This window comes from Vipera berus (assembly GCF_964194415.1).
Source record: "Vipera berus genome assembly, chromosome: 9".
NCBI classification, from domain to species: domain Eukaryota; kingdom Metazoa; phylum Chordata; class Lepidosauria; order Squamata; family Viperidae; genus Vipera; species Vipera berus.
In genome coordinates, this window is record NC_138212.1 from 23,819,804 (window position 1) to 23,838,908 (window position 19,105).

At 48.6% G+C, this 19,105-nt stretch overlaps 2 protein-coding genes across 2 annotated transcripts in view; both read right to left on the bottom strand.

The window, feature by feature from the left end:
• The window catches only part of BMP8A (bone morphogenetic protein 8a), a gene marked incomplete at its 5' end in the record, with an annotated part of 37,731 nt that extends 25,246 nt beyond the window's left edge, over window positions 1–12,485 (bottom strand). The window contains one exon of the mRNA XM_081334425.1: window positions 12,146–12,485. Within this exon, the coding sequence (XP_081190551.1) occupies window positions 12,146–12,485 (340 nt within the window). The remainder of the gene's footprint in view (window positions 1–12,145) is intronic.
• Window positions 12,486–17,032: 4,547 nt separating this feature from the next.
• The window catches only part of MACF1 (microtubule actin crosslinking factor 1), a 296,242-nt gene continuing 294,169 nt past the window's right edge, over window positions 17,033–19,105 (bottom strand). The window contains exons 98-99 of the mRNA XM_081335334.1: window positions 18,666–18,789; window positions 17,033–18,468 (exon numbers count right to left, since the gene is read on the bottom strand). Coding sequence (XP_081191460.1) covers window positions 18,218–18,468; window positions 18,666–18,789 — 375 coding nt within the window. The 3' untranslated portion in view covers window positions 17,033–18,217. The remainder of the gene's footprint in view (window positions 18,469–18,665; window positions 18,790–19,105) is intronic.

Sequence of the window (19,105 nt, forward strand, 5' to 3'; positions counted from 1 at the left end):
ATCTAGAACAGTGGGAGGAGTTTCAAAGTTTATTGCAGGATATCCTGGCTATGTGCCTTTGTATTATCTCTCTGTATGAATCCAAGCAACGAGGCTTCTTTGCTCAGTACAGACATGGGGTGAATCTACCTTTATTTTTTTACACTGCTGGAATGGACAGATATGCTCATGAACAGATGAACCTAGCAGCAAATGTAAGTCTGCCTAGGATTCCTGATCAATAAATTTCTGTTTAAAACTGTTCTGCAGAGTTTATGCTATTTGGATCAGAATTATAAAGCATCTCTAATTCATGTTTCCACAATAAGGGGTGAGATGGGCAGCTGGTTTCTCATCATCTGATTCCACCTGTTGTTTCAGGGTGGGCACTTCAAAGACTCTGCACTGGGTGCCTCTGCGCAGACTGACCGCAGGACAGAAGCAACGGGGTACCTGAAGAAGAACAGCATCTTCTCCACTGGTGTGTGTGTGTGTGTGTGTGTGTGTGTGTGTGTGTGTGTGTGTGTTGAGGAAGCTCATTTGCAGCACCCAGAAAGGAAGGAACCCCCTCCCCCAGATAGGCCCACCTGCTCCTCTCCTTCCCCACCCTGCTTGTGGGATCACGGGACTCTAATGGGATCCCTTTGAGGCATTTGGTAATGAAAGGAGCAAGATGCACTTTTCTATGAAATGCTCACCCTAACTGAGCACAGAAAGATCCCAATCCATCCCTGTACACGTCTCTCCAGGACCAGATGCAAATGCCCAACCCCCAAGTGGGAAAGGCCTCCTAAAACACAATCGTTCCCTAAGTCCTAAACGTCCTTAAAGCTGGCAGGGGCATGCTTAGCTCCCCCTCCGCCTTCTGGGGAGGACCATCCTCGTTTAGGACTTAGGGAACGATTGTGTTTTAGGGCTGCTGGTTCTTTCTGCAAGGTGACCAGCTTTAGGACACAAGTCCCTGTCACTCTTTTATTCACCTTATCAGGCTGAGGCCAAAGAAAGAACCAAGGAACACCTCCCCCCCAAGTCCATGGGACATCCCTCATTTTTCCCCAGACAACAACAAGGAAAAGTGAAGCTCCCTTGAGGCCAGGATGGAGGGTGGTTCATTTATCATTGTGCAGTGTTTGATTCCCCCCATTTGGCTGGAAACACCTAGAGAAGCTGCTTCCAAAAACAGGTCATGAGGAAAGAGTTGCTTTGCATAGTGCAATGGGCAGCATGTATACATTCCACAAACAAACAAAGGTCTGAGAGGAAGTGCAGGTGGAAGAGGCAGAAGAGAGCTGCGAGCAGAGGATGGAAAGATCCCCCACAGGCAACACCTGAGAGACCACCATAAATTTTGCTTAAGGGGGGAAACAACTATTTTATTGCAGTTTGCAAAATGACAATTTAAGGCTGCCTCATTCCTGGGCTAGAGATGCATCAAGGACAATGTTGTGTAGCAGAGGAGGACAATGAGGATTATGGAACATGGAGGTTTCTAGTTTGCCAAGCCAGCCGATATTGAGGACGGCTCTCATCTTCCACATCCAGTTTCGCATTGCTGGGGGGCCCTAAAAGGGCCGGAGAGTTGCCCTAGAGGGGCGACCAGCAAGAAGGGGCTTTTGCAGAAATGCGGGGGAACCACAACCCCTCCCTCCCATTAGTGCCTGCATTCCCTTCAAACCGGTGGACAAAAGACTGGCCATAGTAATATGGCCAGTTACTACAGCCGAAGTCAAACTTACCACCAGGCAACATTAAAGAGATGGGGGTAAAATTCCTCTCTTATACCTTAATCTTCTTCTTTTCTTTTCTTCTTTTCAGCTAAATAAGCTGCTAAGTACCTTCCCTCTGTGGAGAGGGAGGGGGGAATTCAACCCTCCCTTCAAATAAGTGGCGAGCAAGCTCAGGGGTGTTTTTTAAAAAAACATTGAAAAAGAAACGGACTAAAAGAAAAGAACTTTCAAAGCACTTGGGGGGGCACCCAGTGGCTAAACCTGAAATTGCAATCTGAATTTCTCTTTAAAAAAAATCAAGAAAATATTTAAGAAAAACAAGATAAGATTAACCTTGAACACCAGATGTGAAACTCCACCTTGGAAGAGTTTCAAAAACAAATCTATGCTATGTGGGAAATATCTTACCAAACTTATCAGTTCCTTTCTACAGCTGGCAATGAAATAAGAGCTTTTGGAAAAGAATTAGAAAGCATCTCAAAGAAACAAACTCAAACTTTGACTACAACTAATATTTTAAGAGCCTTGGTGGAGCAGTGGGCTAATGCCTCCTTAAGTAACACCAGCTGCCTGCAATTAGTGCAGGTTCGCATCCCACCAGGCTCAAGGTTGACTCAGCCTTCCATCCTTCCGAGGTAGGTAAAATGAGGACCCAGATTGTTGGGGGCAATTAAGCTGACTTTGTAATAATGCCGCTTGGGGTGTGTGTGAAAGCCCTAATAAGCAGGCATATACATAGAATGAAGGCTACTGCTAAGCTTGTAAGCCGCCCTGAGTCTTCGGAGAAGGGCGGGATATAAATGGAATTAAAATAAATAAAATAAATAAAATAAAAAATAAATTTTATTGGGACAGAACTTAACAGAAGAAATTGAACAATCAAATACATTGGCAGAATTAACTGTTTAACAAACACAGACTTTTGAAGACCAAAATGAGAAACAGGTGGAAAAAAATTTATTCAGTCCAGGACAATTATATCAGGAGGTGAAAATAATGAGAAGATTTGGCACTGTTAACAGACTCCTCAATCCTTCAAAAATGGAGACTGGAGGGCTACTTCAATATGATATAACAACACAAGAATGCTTTGATGACCCTGAGGCAAAGAAGCGAAAAATGACATGGCAAAGGAAGAAAGCAAGAATAAGATTGAAGAAATATGGACATCCTTAAGAGGCCTGAAATAGATAATACCAAAATAGACAGGATTGTACTTGGATTACAAGAGATTGTTTTGATGAGTAGATAAAAATACTAATTAAAAAAAATAAAACACAGATGTATGAATACTAACATTGAAATATTGAGCTCTTTAAATGACATGGATTAAGATGTATATATGTTAAGAATGATACAATGTAACTAATATACTTGGATGTAGTGACATGAAAGGATGTATTAAATGTTGAAACGGGAGAAATTTTGGTTAATTTTCAATATGTGGAAACTATAAATGAGAAATAAGAATATTATATTGTCCTCCTCTTTCTCCTCCTTGCAATTGGTATCCTAATGACTACCATTCTTACATTGTACTACTAACTTGTTGATATGGAAATGAGATAAATAAGAAGTATATTTACATTACTAGGTATCAGAGAAAATTGTGTAAAGGGAAAGGAGGTTATTTAGAAATATGAAAATGAGAAATTTTAAATGTTTAATTTTAATATCAATGTAAAATTAAAGCTGGAAAAATATATAAGGTGTTTGATGTTTTAAAGATGGAATGTTAAAATATAAAATATACCAAAGTATTGACAAATATAAGAAAACTATTAAATGACTGATGGATAGCAATGAGAAGTATGTTAATTTAGATAAGAGATAATTTGTATTAAAGGAAACAAGAGAGAGGAAGTATGGGTTACAACAATTTGGAGATTTGTAATAATATGTATTTGTCTGAAATGGAACTATTGTAACCCAGACACCACGTTGCTTTTTAAAGATACTATTGTAATATTGGAAAACTAATAAAAAAGGAGGATTGTGGAACATGATGGAGCTACAACTGGGGACAGGGCTGGGGTCTCCTTCTGGAGACACTGGACTCATTCCTTCCAGAAGTAGTGGGCCTGAAGAGTTTCACCCCTTGTTAGTGGTCATCGTTTTTCTTGGATCTTAAAGAACTGACCCTCCCTCTCCCCCCCCCAATTCCTTTTGCTGCCTCACTTTGGAGTCTTCAATGCTGAGCAGAGGCCGGCCCTTCCATTCAAGGCGAGGAGCCCCTTTGGGACCCCAAAATTGTTTGGAAGGGGGATGGATGTCCACCGGCCAGATAAATCCTAAGGAATCCTCTCTAAGCAGCCTTGGAGGCAGTGGGATCTGCTAGGTTCATAACTCTTCCTTCAGGAAGACCAGCAGATCCTCTGCACTGGGGCAAGGGTGGAAGTGGTCACCCTCTCTTGCTATTTGAGAACACATACCCCCAACCTTGGTTCAGCACGGAGTAGGGCACCCTTGAGAGCCAGGAGCATCCAAGACAGGAATCTTTCATAGTTTATGTTTAAGAGATACAATCCGTTTTGGCACCCTGACTTACACCCTCTGCTCCAGGCGGCGTTTTTCTATGGTGTTCTGAAAAAATAAACATTTGTTAAATGCCTTCATGATGCGCAAAGTGTTTCTGAATGCTTGAAAACATAAATCTAATTAGAACTTCTAAGGAAAGAGAAGACTGGCTTAAGGACCGCTTCCTGGATGAGGATGAAAGGGCCAGTGCTTGTTTTTCAGATGAAATTTAAATCCAAACTCTTGGAATTAATGCTTTCCCTCTGGAAAACACAGGGCTGTTCCGAGACAGGCCTTTCATTCATGCCCTGGAAAGGGGAAGGAGAAAGTGAGAGAACAAATGGGCAGGAGCTCTGTTACTCTACGTGTATTCTGTAATAACTGATATGAGCCAATTAAACTTTCAGCTTAAAATACACCTAATTAACCCTAATTATTACTGCAAAAGTAAAAGCCACATTGTTCCTAGAGGACAATAGCACCATCCATTCCACCTTCTGTAAAATTTGGTGTTACTTGAACAAATTCACTTTGTGTTTTATTCCTGGAAGGACCCTCTTTCATTGGGGCTTTTAATGTAATTGGACCTTTGTTTAATTCTTGTACATTTCCCTAACCTTAAGAGCCCACTTTGATCCAGCATGTGGCCAAAGTCCCTCTTTGCTCCTCCTCAGTCCAGTTTCGTGCTCAAAGCTCCAGTTCTGGAGCAGCCTGTGGAAATTGGCGCCTGCCAAGATTTAATAAAAAAAATCTAAAAATCTTTTAAAATTGTAAGCCGCCCAGAGGCACATGATTGAGTCCAGCAGCTATAGAAATTGAATGAATGAATAACATAAATAAATAAAAAGTGAGAAAGCTGAAGGTGAATTGATGGCAGTAATACTGCGAAGATGCTCAGCAACTCCTCTGTTAAAGTCAAGGGGCTTAATCTGGGATAATCATCCACTCGCTGGAGGGGGAGGGGGCTTGATGGACCAGGTTGCCCCTTCTGAATAGAAGAGAAGAGAAGAGAAGAGAAGAGAAGAGAAGAGAAGAGAAGAGAAGAGAAGAGAAGAGAAGAGAAGAGAAGAGAAGAGAAGAGAAGAGAAGAGAAGAGAAGAGACAATCTAGAAGGGACCTTGGAGGTCTTCTAGTCCAGCCCCCTGCTCAAGCAGGAGAACCTACACCGTCTCAGACAGGTGACTGTCCAGCCTCTTCTTAAAAACCTCCAGTGATGGAGCGCCCATGATTTCTGGTGGCCAGCTGTTCCTCTGTTTGATTGTCCTCAGTGTTCTGATGCAAGGAGCAAAGATGCTCTGGGACGGTGCTGCTTTCTCAAGCAGTCCTGTCTTTGCTTGAGCAATTCAATATTCTGAGTGGACAACTCCAAGTCCGATAGAGAAGAGAAATGTGAGCGAAGAGAAAAGTTTCTTCAAAGCAGGCAGCTGCTCAGAGACCAGCAGAGTCTTTTCTTGACTTCAGGGATTGCAGATGTAGGAGGATTGTGCAGACTTTGGAAAGTCTGATTTAGCTGTATTAAGTCTGTCCTATGGTTTGCACAACCACTGTTATTTTGCTTTCTTATTGCCAAGAAATCATGCTTTCCTTCATTGGCAGTTTGCCAGCAAATCCACTCTGTGTTCTTCTCCTGGAAGGAACCTCTTTCATTGGGACTTTTAATGTATTGGTTCATTGTTTTAATCCTTGCACGCCATCATGAGTCCCAGGTCAGTGGGCGGCCCCAGAAATGCCAGAGTAAATAGATTTTAAAAGAAATCAAACCTTTCCAAAGTACCAAATGGATCCAGGAATCTTATGATCAGTGCACATATTTAGCACATAGGCTCATCATTTTGTTAGCGGTTAACAGCATAAAGTTTTTTTTTTGCTTATTCTCTATAAGCTTTTTAAAATGCACACTGAAAAAAAATTCTGCAGATCCACACAAAATGAATTTTATTTCTCTGCCAGTTTCATTATATTTTTAGTCATGTGCCCCCCATCTCAATGTGTGTGTGTGTGTGTGTGTGTGCGCACGCGTGTGCGTGCGTGTTTGTGTGTACTATTTTATTCTGTAAATTACACCTCTACTGCAATTAGACTAGTCCCAGATGCCCTGGAGAGCCCCGTGTGCCTTTTTGAGATGCCAAATTAAAAGGAAATGCTGGTAAGCTGAACCACATAAAGAAGGGGGAGCCTTAAAATAATCGGAATGAAGTGCAGAAGGAATTCTGTCTAGCGGAAACAGAGCCAAGAGGGTTGGTAACACAATCTTTCCCTGGAAGGGAGAGCAGGGTCTGCGAGGCCTTAAGTCTGCAAAATCTCCCCCCCCCCATTACTTTCACTGCTTCTGCATCCTAGAAGTAAATCTTAAGGGCACAACGGTGGTGGAGCCCCACGGCAATCTCATCCAGCAGCAGGCAACTTTTGATTGCTGCCCCCACTCCAACGAATGAGGGCAAGCCGAGGGGATGTCAGAGGAGCTGCACCCCTGAAATGGCTTCAGAGGCTTCCTTCCTGGCTGGCTGGGGTCTCATTCCTCCATTCTGCAAGCAGAGCACAACTCCTGGACTTATTCTACACACCAGCAATGCCGACTCTTCCTCAGCTGAAGTTTTCTATCTTGCTAAGGAGAAACTGCAGCCCTTAATGACCCCTCAAGTTCCTGAAATCTTTCCATCCATGTCTTCACAACTACAAAGCTAGAACCTTGATTTTTAAGGGGAAAAAACAGAAGTTGGGATTATGAAAACAGAAAATCCAGAACTGCTTACACTTTCTTCATTGAGTCTGTAATGTATTGGCCTTAACTGCTGCCATCAGTTGCACAAAGTAGTGTCCTTAATTGCTGTACTTAAGTGAATGCAGTGCTTTTTTTGTAAAAGAAAAAGGTGCCGGAACTCACACATGTCATACAACCCGACTTGCCTACCCTACAAGGTTCCATCCAAAAAAGGTGCCGGAACTCCGTTCTGAGCGTTCTATGAGAAAAAAAGCCCTGAGTGAATGATTGCTTAAACCAGGGGTCGGCAACCTGAATGGGTCAAAGAGCCACTCGGAACCGGTTCTTTCACAAAAGCAAACAAATGGAAGCCATAAAAAGCACTCATGCATGAGCACACACTCACGCATGCGCAGAACAGGAGACTGAATTGAAGAGTGAAAGAAGCAAAGATTGGGAACCGCTGCGCTTGCCGTCTTTGGTGGCAGGAGAAGCGGTGTGTCCGGGCAGCACCGCTTGCCTGCCAGGCAGTAACAACAGGAAGGTGGTGGCGGTGGCTACAGTTGGGGCAGCCTGGTGCCCTCGTCGAGAGACGCTGCAGGTGCTCCAGGCCCGGTGTGGGAGCAGCAGTGCTTGCCGTCTTTGGTGGCTATGGTGGCAGGAGCAGCAGGGCACTTCCTCTGGGCCTGACCCAAAGACATTCTGGTGCCTCCACCTGGGAAAGAGCCTTCACAGGACCTTCATGTCAGGGGAAGCTGTTCCTCAGGTGGGCAGCCCTCCTGGACCACTAGAGGCTCAATAAGGGAGCTGCTCTGCTGCCAGACGCCTTCCGAGGCCCCAGGCAGGTCCCAGCTGCTGCAGCTAACCTGATGCTCCCTGAGAAGGAGCATCCTTTGACCTGGGGTCCCCCCTGGGTGAGGAGGGCCTGCAGCCGGAGCAGAGGAGGCCTCCCTCCTTTCAAAGGAAGCGGCTCTTTAACGGCAGAGGGGAAAAGAGAGCCCCCCTCAAGGGATAAAAGGGAAACGAGGAGGAAACCATAGGGCCGGAAGGGACCTTGGAGGTCTTCTAGTCCAGCCCCCTGCCCAAGGCTAGAGACCTTATTCTAATCTCAGAATGGCCAAATGCAGCCTTCCACCCCCAAGCCGGATATTGGGGAAAAACCACTGAAGGAGCCAGGTGCAGATACTTCCCCACAGGGTTTAATGTGGCAGTCAGAGGAATCTCGATTGGTCTCTGGGGTGTGTCTGTGTGAAGGAGACATGCTGCAGGGGGAGGAGGTGGCCGAGTGGAGGCTGAATGCTCACCGATTCTCAGAGGAATTGACTGCAGCTTCCTGGGGACAGGAAAACCTTCACATTTCTGGCAAGAGCCCCCACCTTTGGGAACGGTGCAGCCCAGCTGAGCTGGGCATGAGACCCCTTGCAGAGATCTGATGATTTTGCAAGAAGGGGGGTATGGCAGCTGCCCCTGCTGAGCACCTTTTTTTGGGCGGGGGCAAATGCAACACAAGAATACCTTCCACAGAGGACTTTCCATTGGAGATGGTGAGGTGTCCAAAAGTCAAGCCAGCATGTTCCCGGAAGGCCCAGTTCTGAGGACATAAGCAAGCGATTAAACTGGGTGGCTCCTCCACATTCTTCATTTCCCAAAAATATCTTCCATGGACAGAAAGCTGCTCCCAGAAGACAACCTCAGTTTCCTCTTGGCGTTAGGCTTCTGCTGTTCTTGTGGCCGAGATGGGCAGCACAATACAGTTGCCATTTCCGTTGACAATCCAGGCTGCTGACGGGCATCCTAAGTCTAAGATGCCGTTGGCCATTTTTCTGATGCAAGAACAATGTTTTCCTCTTGGGCTGTCACCACAGGCAGGCCTGCTCTGCGGTCGCTTTGATGTGCATATGAAGAGTTGCAGATGGAGAAATAAGCCAGAATCTGCTTGGGGTGGCAGTCAGTTGGTTGATTTTACTTTTTGGCTCCAGAAAGAAAAAAAAAACATTGCAATGCCGGGGAGGGGGTGGATTTCTTTTTCAACTTTTTCAACTAATACAAAATTAGTAAGATTTTTATTTTTGCAATTGTCACTTTCATATTAAAACACATGACTTTCCTAATACTCCATTGAAGCCAATGATGAATTATAATTTCTAAATCATTAAAAGGGACAGCCTTACTAACTAGGAGGAGACAGCATATAAATGAGTGAAATAAGTAATAGTCATAAATAATTCTAAAAGAAATAAATTGATATGCTGGAGCACAGGACAATGTAGGCTGGACTTCAGCAAAGAGTTTATTTCAGCAAATCAGTTTGTGGTGGCAGTTGTTCTGGAAGCAGTCTCACCGTGGGCTCTCTCTTTTCCTGCTCTTGTGGGAAGGGTTGCTTTATTCTGCCCCCCCCAGGGGAAATACTTTTGTTTAAGAGCCACACAACAATTCTGAGAAGGGTCACTGGAGACGGCTGGCCAGTTGAATTAACCTTTCTGTCTCAGCATAGTTAGACCAGCAATTTGGGAGACAAATGAGTAACAGAATAATAGTATCACAGCATTGGAAGGGACTTTCCAGCTTGGCAGACCAGGGGGACGTGGGGGGGGAGGGGATTGTTCCATATGAGCGGCAGATGCCCGCTGTTCGTGCATGTTCCAGCTTGGTTCCAAATGGGCCACGGCCCAGTGGTGGGCCGTGAGCCGGGGTTGGGAATCCCTGCCTTACAAGTCTTCTAGTCCAGACATGTCAAACACAAGGCCCGGGGGCCGGATCCGGCCCACGAAGTGGTTTCATGCAGCCCGCGAAGCCATCCTGGAAACAGTGAGGGAACGGCCCCCGCTGCCTTGGCACTTACCCCAGTCCCATCTCATTCTGCCAGAGACCCTCAGATCTGTCCCACTCCTGCCCAGGCCCCCATAGGCACCCTTGATGCGAACGATGTAGAGCTGGCCACGCCCACCCAGTAGGCCATATGCACTCTAGCCACGCCCACCCAGACCACACCCACCCAGCCCCCTGAGGGCAACCACAATGCTGGTGCGGCCCTCAATGAAATTGAGTTTGACACCCCTGTTCTAGTCTAACCCCCCACACAAGCAGGAGACCTTACTTATACCATTTCAGACAAGTACTGTAGCTGTCTAGTCTCTTCTTTAAAACCTCCAGTGATGCAGCATTCACAGCTTCTGAAGGTGAGCTGTTCCACTGGTTAATTGTTTAACCAACAATAGTTAATTAACTGTAAATGAATTGGGACACATCTTTTATACATCACAGACTGGATGCAAGGACAGAGATGGTTTGCTTCAGATGCTGAGGAAATTGGATTTATGAAAAATCTGGTTCACTCAGGACCTTCCCCCTCCCAGCAATCCTTTTACTGAGTCAGTGACATTACAGCCATTTTTACCCAGCACAGTCTAGTGCCCCTAGTCAAGGATCGGCCCTTTGCCTGTAAACCTGAATCCTCCGTCCAGGGACTCACTCCTCCCTAGAGGAGGTCAAAGGCCCAATGGCCCCCGGTGGTCCCGGGGAGGATGAGCCTCCCCTTGGGCTGCAGGCCAAGCAGCCCTGAAGCTCCAGGGCTATGCAACAGGTTTGCTTGCTCCCAGAATCCTCTTCCCCCACTCCCAGCAAATGCACAAGTCTCCTCCCCAAAGTGCAGTTATCGCAGGACCTTGGAGCCTGGAGCTGCCTAAGCTGACACTAGCCGGATCAGCTGTGGGGCCAGGCCAGGGCCAGGCAAGGGCACCGCTCAACCTGCTGCAGAAATAGCAGGCAGCCCCGCTTCCCAATCCTGCTTCTGGAGACAACAGCTCCCAGTGATGCCGCAGCTCAGAGTTGCACTCCCCCCCAACACACACACACACACACACAGACACTACACCTCCTGCAGAGGCTCCTTCTCAGTGCAGGCAAACGGGCATCAGTGCTTCCATTAACTTCCCAGCGGCCCTCTGGCAAAACACAACCTGCCCTGCAGAGACCCTGGCATGGCTTCCACCCAACAGCAGCCCCCCACCCTTGGCGTCCCTTGCCTCTGACCATCCCATCAGACTGAACCCAGTTCAAGGGGTGGAGGGGTGGGGAAGGGAAGGGAAGGGCAGGCTACTTTCTGCCGGAGAGGATCAGCTGGAAAAGGCAGCCCAGCCCAACAAGGGAGGCTGGCAAGGGAACAGCTGCTCTTCCCGGATTGCCCAGATGTGTTTCAGTAAGTCAGCAGTTCGGCAGGGCAGGAACAGGCTCGACCAGATTCCGCTGCCTCTTTGCTTGCAGTCTCCATGGTTGGCCAGAGTCATCCAAGGTGGCTGAGGATGGGGGGGGAGGGGAACCACCTGCTAGTCTAACCCCTTACGCCCCCGCATGCCAGCTCTTGCTTGCTCCCCTCCTCCTAGCTTTGGGGACGCCACCGCCCTGCTGCAGGGCAGCGGTGCCCGGTGAGGAGCCGGGAGGGGGCAGCGGTTCGGCAAAGCAGCGCGTGAAGAGAGAAGGGGAGGGGGCGGCTGGTGGGCTGAGTCTCCGAAGGATCTTTTTCTGCTAATAGCCGCCGCAGTCAATTCGGCGGCGCGGGAAAGGGCAACTCCTCCAAGTAAGCCCACCCGGAGCCATTCAAGGACCGACCCCTCTCGGATGCGCTCGCAGCCGCACGCGGAACGGCCGCCCCCGCTGCGAACTAAATGCGGACGCCCGTCTGACAACCAGCAGCGGGGCCCTCTTGAGATCGGGGGGCTGCTTCCCCCCCCCCCGATCCTCTGGGCTTCTTTCCACCTCCAATTGGAAAATCAGCCACACTTTCAGGCTGGGTTCACACAATTCTTAAACTCCGGTAAGAAAACTCCATTGCCTTGTTCGCACAACTTCCACCAAATCGAAAAACCAGGACCGGCCGGGTCTGCAACGAGCCACGCAGGACGAAGGCTGCCCCGCCCCCCCAAAGCCCTGGAGCCCGAACCCTCGCGCGTAGCCTGGGCAGGGCTGAGCCCGCAGCTCCCAGGAGCGACCCGTTCCGGGCTTCCATCCTCCACGCTACGAGGCGTGGACCGCGGACCCCGCCGGGACCCCGCAACGGCCCGGCGGCCTCCGGAGGCTGCACCTGCCCGGCTTCGGGGATCCCTCCTGGGCTCGCGCGCTCCAAAGAGCTCTCCCGGCCCTTCGCTGCTCAGGACCAAGCTCCGGAAAAGGAGGCCTCGCGGAGGATTCCCGCTCCCGTCGAAAGCGGCCCGACGGGACTCACCAAGGTTGACGAAGCTCATGACCGTGTCCGCGCCGTCGGCGGCGCCGCTGAGCGCGGGGCTGTCCTGGCTGTCGTCCTGGCGGGCCAGGGCGCGGTAGAGGCCCAGCATGAAGAGCGGCGGGGCGGCCGGGCGGCGCGGGCGGCGGCGGGGTCCGCCGGGCAGGCCCAGGAGCGCAAGCACCTCGTGCTGCAGCTCGCGCCCGCTCAGCTGTGGCGGGGCGGCGGGCGGCGGCGGGCGGCGGGCGAGGGCCTGGCGGGGCTGGGCCGCCGCCGGCAGCAACGCGGCCATCAGGAGTAGCGCCGCCGCCGCCGCCGCCGCCGGGCCCGACGAGAGGCGCATGGCGCCCGCGCAGCGCAGGTGGGTCAGAGCGCCGCGGCCGTCGGGCCGGCCCTTTAAGCGGCAGGCGGAGGCGCGGGGGGGGGCCGCGATCCGGCACGTCGGATGCGCTGGGTGGCCGCCCGCCTCGTCCCAGCCGCGGCGTCCGCGGGCAAGGCAAGTAAAGACAGACGGTGGGGCCGGCGAGACAACCGATCCGGCCGTTGTCACTGCCACGTCGCGGCCCCTGCCCGCTCGGCCTCCGCCGTCCAACCTCGTCCTCCAGCTCCGGCCGCAGACGTGGGCCGAGCCTCCCGCTACACCTCCGACGACCCCGGCGACCGGGAAGGGCGGGGAGTTGCCGTCCCCGAGAGGCAGCCGGGACTCCTTTCCCTGCCGGAGCCCAGGCCCGGAGCCGCCCTCTGCCGGAGTCGGGATGCCGGTTGAGGCTCGTCCTCCGATCCCGCCTTCCGTCCCTCGGTCCCTCGAGGCTCCATCCGCGGAGTGACTGGACACGTTTCGAGTTTCCCGGTACGCGAAGTCGTTCCGGCGTCTCCGAATCCCATCAGCCGGTCCGCCTCCGAAGGAAACGTTTAATTTAATTTAATTTAATTTAATAACATTTATATACCGCCCTTCTCCCTGAGGACTCAGGGCGGTTCACAGGGCAGAATAAAATAGCGAATACAAACATTAAAATAAGATTAAACAAATTGCCCTAGTTAAAAACAATATAAATACAACACTAAAAACCCCCAGAAAAGTTAAAAAACGAAAAATAAAATAACCCCAACACTCCCCCTCAGGCTAGGCCGGCTTGTACAAACAGAAATGTCTTGAGATCGCGACGAAAGGAGCGAAGATCGGGCGCCATCCGGAGCTCAACCGGTAGCTGATTCCACAGCTCCGGAGCGCCCACAGAGAAGGATCTCCCCCTGGGGGCCACCAATCGGCATTCTCTGATCGGTGGCACCCTGAGGAGGCCCTCTCTGTGGGAACGCACAGGGCGCAGGGAGCTTGATGCCGGCAGCAGATGTTCCCTGAGGTACTCCGGCCCCATGCGAGGCCGGAGTTTAAGCGAGGGGGTCGAGGAGGAAGCGTCCGAATCCCCCCCCAGGTCCTGGACTTGAGCAGCGCTGGTGGGTGCCATCAACTTCCCAGAAGGCTAAAACCTACTTTTATTTATTTACTTATTTAATTGATTTTATATACCGCCCTATTCCCGAAGGACTCAGGGCGGTTTACAGGGCGAATTAAAACAATACAAATAAATACAATTAAAATAGAATTAAATTAAGACTAGCCCACAATTAAAACAAATTTAAATTTAAATTAAAATTTTATTGAGATTGTCTGCAATAATCAAATTTTCCAAATCTGAACCTCTGAAATCTGAATCAGCGAGGCAGCTGCCTGAGCCATTTCCACATTTTCTCTTCTGGGCTTGAAAATCCTTCAGCCCCTTTTGCCTAAGAAGCAGGAGGTCATCTTACTCTTCACAGCTGGGCAGCAAGGAAGCTTTGCTTCCCTCTCTCTATGGACTTTGAAAGAGCAGGATAGGAAAAGTATGTATTTGTATTTGCAGTACTTATTAGGCAACCAGGGTAAGTCTCTCTGAAAAGTAGCAAAATTCTGCTACATATTGTACAAGCTTTGCCCATACATGGCTTCCCACAAGCATTGATGTTAGAGGATAATTTTCCTTTGTTTTACTGAATATATTTTATTGGTCAATGATTGAAATAAATTTCTGTTCCTTTCTGTGGACAGCCAAGAAAACAGACCAATGAAAATGGACCAAATCAAACAAATCACCCAGTGAAGGCACAAGTGACCAGCTTCAAATTTTTCTACTTTGGACCTGTTATGCTCTCTGGAGAAGGCTCCAATGCTTGGAAAGTGGGAGGAAAGAAGATGAGGATGAGGAGCAGCAGAGTTGGGCTGAGTCATGGTGGCAATGGGTGTACTGTTGGAGGACCAAGCAGTCTTGGCTGAGCACCTTCTATGAACCAGGGTGATATTTATGCTGATCTGTAATTGGCTTGCATATTACGCTTGCAGCACTGAAAGAGAAAGCAGCAAAGGAGAACTTGGCTCAGTTTCCAGGCTAATGGGGAGGTGCCTGGACTGGCTGAGGCTGCTCCCCCAAGCGCTCAACTAAACGGTGGAGAGGCGGGAGAGTTTGGAAGACAACTCACTGACCACACACTTAGATCACTCATTCTGTTCGTTTTGCTTCAAAACTCAGGAATCATTTCTGCAACAGGCAGTATTACCGTAATTTCCGACGTCGAAAGGAGTGGCTAATGGAAAATGTCCCTGGTTAAAATGTCTGTTGCCCACTGAGTGGAAAGGTAGTGGATGTAGGTGGCAAAGACATTTTTGAATGGCCACAAGGGAAACTGGTGGAAACATTGCCTAGTAATAAACTGGCCAGCCCAACAGGGCAGCCTTTGGCCTGACTTCTAGAGCAGGTTTTGGCATCTGGCTTCTTGTCCTTCCTCTTTGGAAGAGCTCCTGGAGACTGAGGTGTTCTGAGCAGAGAAGCCAAAAAGGATTTTTAGAAACTATGAGGAAAGATGGCTGCAATTGTACAGCAGCACTTCTCACATCCCTGAAAGGAACTTGGAAACTAATTTGCAGAGTAATGGATTGGCTGTCACCCCAAGTGAACATCAGTAAAAAGATCCTGCAGTCTGAGACTAGAACCAGGGGCTCAGACGGGGGTGGGGGTGGTGCCCCCCCTTGGAAGAGTCCAGGAAGAAGGTGGAGGGCAATCAGATGCATGCATGAAGGTAGTGGATTGTTTTATTTTAGTCAAAAAGCAGAGGTGGCAGTCAGGAGGGAGAAAGAGGAAGAGCTAGGAAGCATCACAGGAGCAATTCCTGTCCTACTTGGGACTTTCCAAATTCTTAAACCCTCAACCAGGCATGAAAGGAAGAGTCTACTGGCACCCTGCATCTGAAGAGTCCCCAATATGACAAAATTGGTTGTGTGGTGCCTCCTGGTGGCCACTGTTAACTGAAAACACCACGCAGGAGAGACACAGGCAGTCAACAACAGTTTTAGTGTTCGAAGTTACAACAGCACTGAAAAAAGTGACTTATGACCGTTTTCCACACTTATGGCAGTTGCAGCATCCCCATGGTCACGTGATCAAAATTCAGACATTTGGCAACTGACTCATATTTATGACGGTTGCAGTATTCTGGGGTCATGTGATCATTTTTTGCGACTTTCTGATAAGCAGTCAATGGGGAAGTCAGATTCACTTAAGCTGTTATTAACAACTGCAGTGATTCACTTAACAGTCATGGCAGGAAAGGTTGTGAAATGGGACAAAACTAACTTTAACAAATATTTCCCTTAGCAACAGAAATTTTGGGCTAAATTGCGGTCATACATTCAGGACTACCTGTACCATTTAAAAGGGAAAAAAATCACAGGGAGGGCAAAAGTCAGGTAAAACATCGTACACAAAGGCATGACATAATGTCACACCTGCGTCTTAAGGGAAGGTGTCAGAATCCATTTATATCACATTCATAAATGTATGTTTAAAATACTGTGCCTTCCCTGGATTCTGCCATTTCTCCGAGGGGGAGAGGAGAAGACGTTTATTCAGCCTGGCCGGACACTGCATTCAAAGACTAGGGAAAACCCTTTTGATCTTAGGACAACAAAGGAGGGGAAGGGAGGGGGGATCTGGTTTGTATCTCCATTTGAATCTGAAAAGGAAGGAGGCAATAATCATATAGACACAGGAAGTTTTGAGGGGAGGGGGTTGAACCAGGAACTCTTTATAAAGTATCAAGTTGTAACACAATGCCAGATCCTGTCTTGTATTTCCACAACCAATCACATCCTAGTAAAACCTCCTTTTGGACAAGCCGTGGCTCCAAGAGTTCTTTATTTTCCCAAGATGTGGATTGGGGTGGGTCCTGACAGAAGGCATCCGGTTCTGGAACCTCCGTTTCCTAGAAATACGTGTGAAGCCACAGGCATTCTGTCATCTCAGCATCAGCTCGAGACTTATCCATGCCATCCGTCAGGCCTCTTTAGGTTTGGGAAAGTTCTTATGGTGCCAGCCCTTCCTGAAATTGCCTTCTCCCATCTTGATGTTTGCAGATTCTTGCAGTGCACAGGCCGTGCTAATTGAGGATGATGCACATGGATTTTGGGGAGAGGGGATCTACCCCAGTATCCCTCAAAGCTGCTTGCGTGGCAACATTCTGCCTTTATTGGCCATAGGAGCACATTGAAACTGTGAGACAGTGCCAAGGCTTCCCCCCTAATTGGTGGGATCCCAGGCTGGCCAGCTTATGACTAGGGGAGCAGGTATCTTTTAATCATTTACTAAATGGGTATGTGGCCTTCAGCTCTTTGGAGATGTTGATCAGGCAGAAGCAGATGAATCCGAGCAGTGGGTCAGAGCTTGGTCTTGGCATCAGCCTGGGCGACCCAATCCTCCCACCTCAGCAGGTGCTTCAGGCATCCTTAGGACTCAGGGATCCCGGGAGGACCCTGATCACTCGCCTCTTCCAACTTTCTGGGCAGCATAAAATAAGAGACACTTTGCTTCACTTTTATTACTGCAAGCAATTTTAATACAAAATGTGTTTGTTTTTAAACAATTCATTGGTAGAGCTTCCGGTTCTGGCTCAATTAAACCAACTGAGAGAATCACACAGCAATGTGGTCAGTCCGAGTAGGGACAAGAGTACAAGTGAATAAATAGAGGAAGACCAGGGGCGTCCAGAGCCAGAGGGTCTGCTGGTGATGCTCCTCCACCTCCCCAGGAAGACGGGGTGGGGGGTGGGCGTCAAAGGCCACTGGCTGCTCCACAGCAGAGACCCTGCAGGGTCCTGCTGGCTGGAGAGGCCTGAACCAGCCTAAGAAAGCCATTTAGTTGCAGTCTGTGAACTAAAAAGTCAAGGCAGTCCTTCCACTCATGGGTTGCCTTTTGGAAATGTGTTATCTTGCGGCTAAAGAGAAGCAAATTTAAGATCCTCCCATCCTCTCACTGCTAAAACCACATGGTTTTACCTCCCTACAACGGTTCTGCTGTTGTAATCCCACAAAATGTTGTTCTTTGAAAGCCTGGCAGGACTTTCCTTTTGCAAAGTACAGTATTGCAGTGAAGTTCTTTATTCAAAAAAGCATGTGCAAAGGTCCATTTTCAAACTATCTTCAGGTAAAACCATAAGAATTTATCTTTAAAATTGGAAACAAGCCCCCTCACTGTGCATTTCTCTCTTATTGAGGTATCTGTGATTTACAAGGAGAAAGAAAAAGAAAGTTCCTTTCTTATGTTGGATCTTCAGATGTTGCTTTTAAATATAATTTCTCTTGCTGAAACAGCGTTAATTTTTATAAAGATGCACTTAGGAAACAATCCTAAATGATAATGCAGGAACAACTTCTGCACTGCACAGAAATCCTATTTATATAATTTGTTTGTTTTTACATTTTCACATCTTGACCTTTTGCTTCTCTCCCATGTTCAGGTTTCCCCTGGGCCCCCATTGCAAAGAAGGCAAGTTTTATCTACATAAATATTCACATGAAAAAGTAAACTATAAAAAAAAGAGAGAACCAAATAAGGCAGCTTCATAACACAATTTTCTTTTACACTTTTAACAATATAATTTCTCCCACGTAGAATAAATATACATCCAATGTATGAAGCAGGGTTAAAAACTGGACACACAGGTTTCCGTTGTCTGTGCAAAGCTGGACATCGCGTGAATGCTGTATTATCTCTTGGGGGCCGGAGATTTGGCCGTACTTGTTTTCTTGGACATGGTGGGGATTTTGGAGGGCTTGGCCAGGCCCCGCCGGGAGCCGCTTGGCCCTCCTGTTGCGCTGCTCTCCGAAGTGTCTGAACAGGCAGACTGCGTCTCCAGGAGATCAAAGTCGGAAGCGTCGCTTCCTCGTCGGCTGCTGGCTCGGCTCCCTGCGTGGCTGCCTGCACGGCTGGTGGGGCGACTGGCTGTTTTCTTAGGATCTGAAAGTCAAAAACAAATCTTTACATTGCGAGGGAATCTTGAAAGAATTTAACAGCACTGTGTTCAACCCTCCCTCCAAAAAAAATAAGACCAAAAAAGAATTCCGCATGGTCTACCAATGGTTTGGGAGGCCGTAGTGGGCTTCCCAACGCAGAGCATTTGCCTGTGGTGCTTCCAAATCTAGCTTGGAACTTACCACCTCGACTGGTTTTGGCACCGGAAGAAGCTGGTGAGGAACTGTTACTGGTATCCCCAGCGAGAGACGTCCGGCTGGAGTGGAAAGTGGGCCGTTTCAACTTGCTGGCCGAGGAGAGAGCAACCTTGGGATGGAGGCAAATGTTTTGTTACAGAGCCACAGAAAGAGCCTCAGAGAAGCCCTGGGCTTCAGGAGCAGCTGCAAAGTGGAGACAGGCTTCACACATGGCCTTGGGGAGGCTTGGCCCAGCAGGCTGGGTGAATTCAAGCCAAGCAGATGATTATGCCCCATGTGCAAACTGCCTCATCGCGAGGCCAGGGAGGAAAGCGGGCTGGCCGGCCAGAGGAACCCGAGCTGGTTAATCCAACGGCTGTCCTTGCTGAAATAATTTTTAAAAAGGAGCCAGAGCTGGCCCTTGCCTTGGGGAAGGGTGCTTTGGA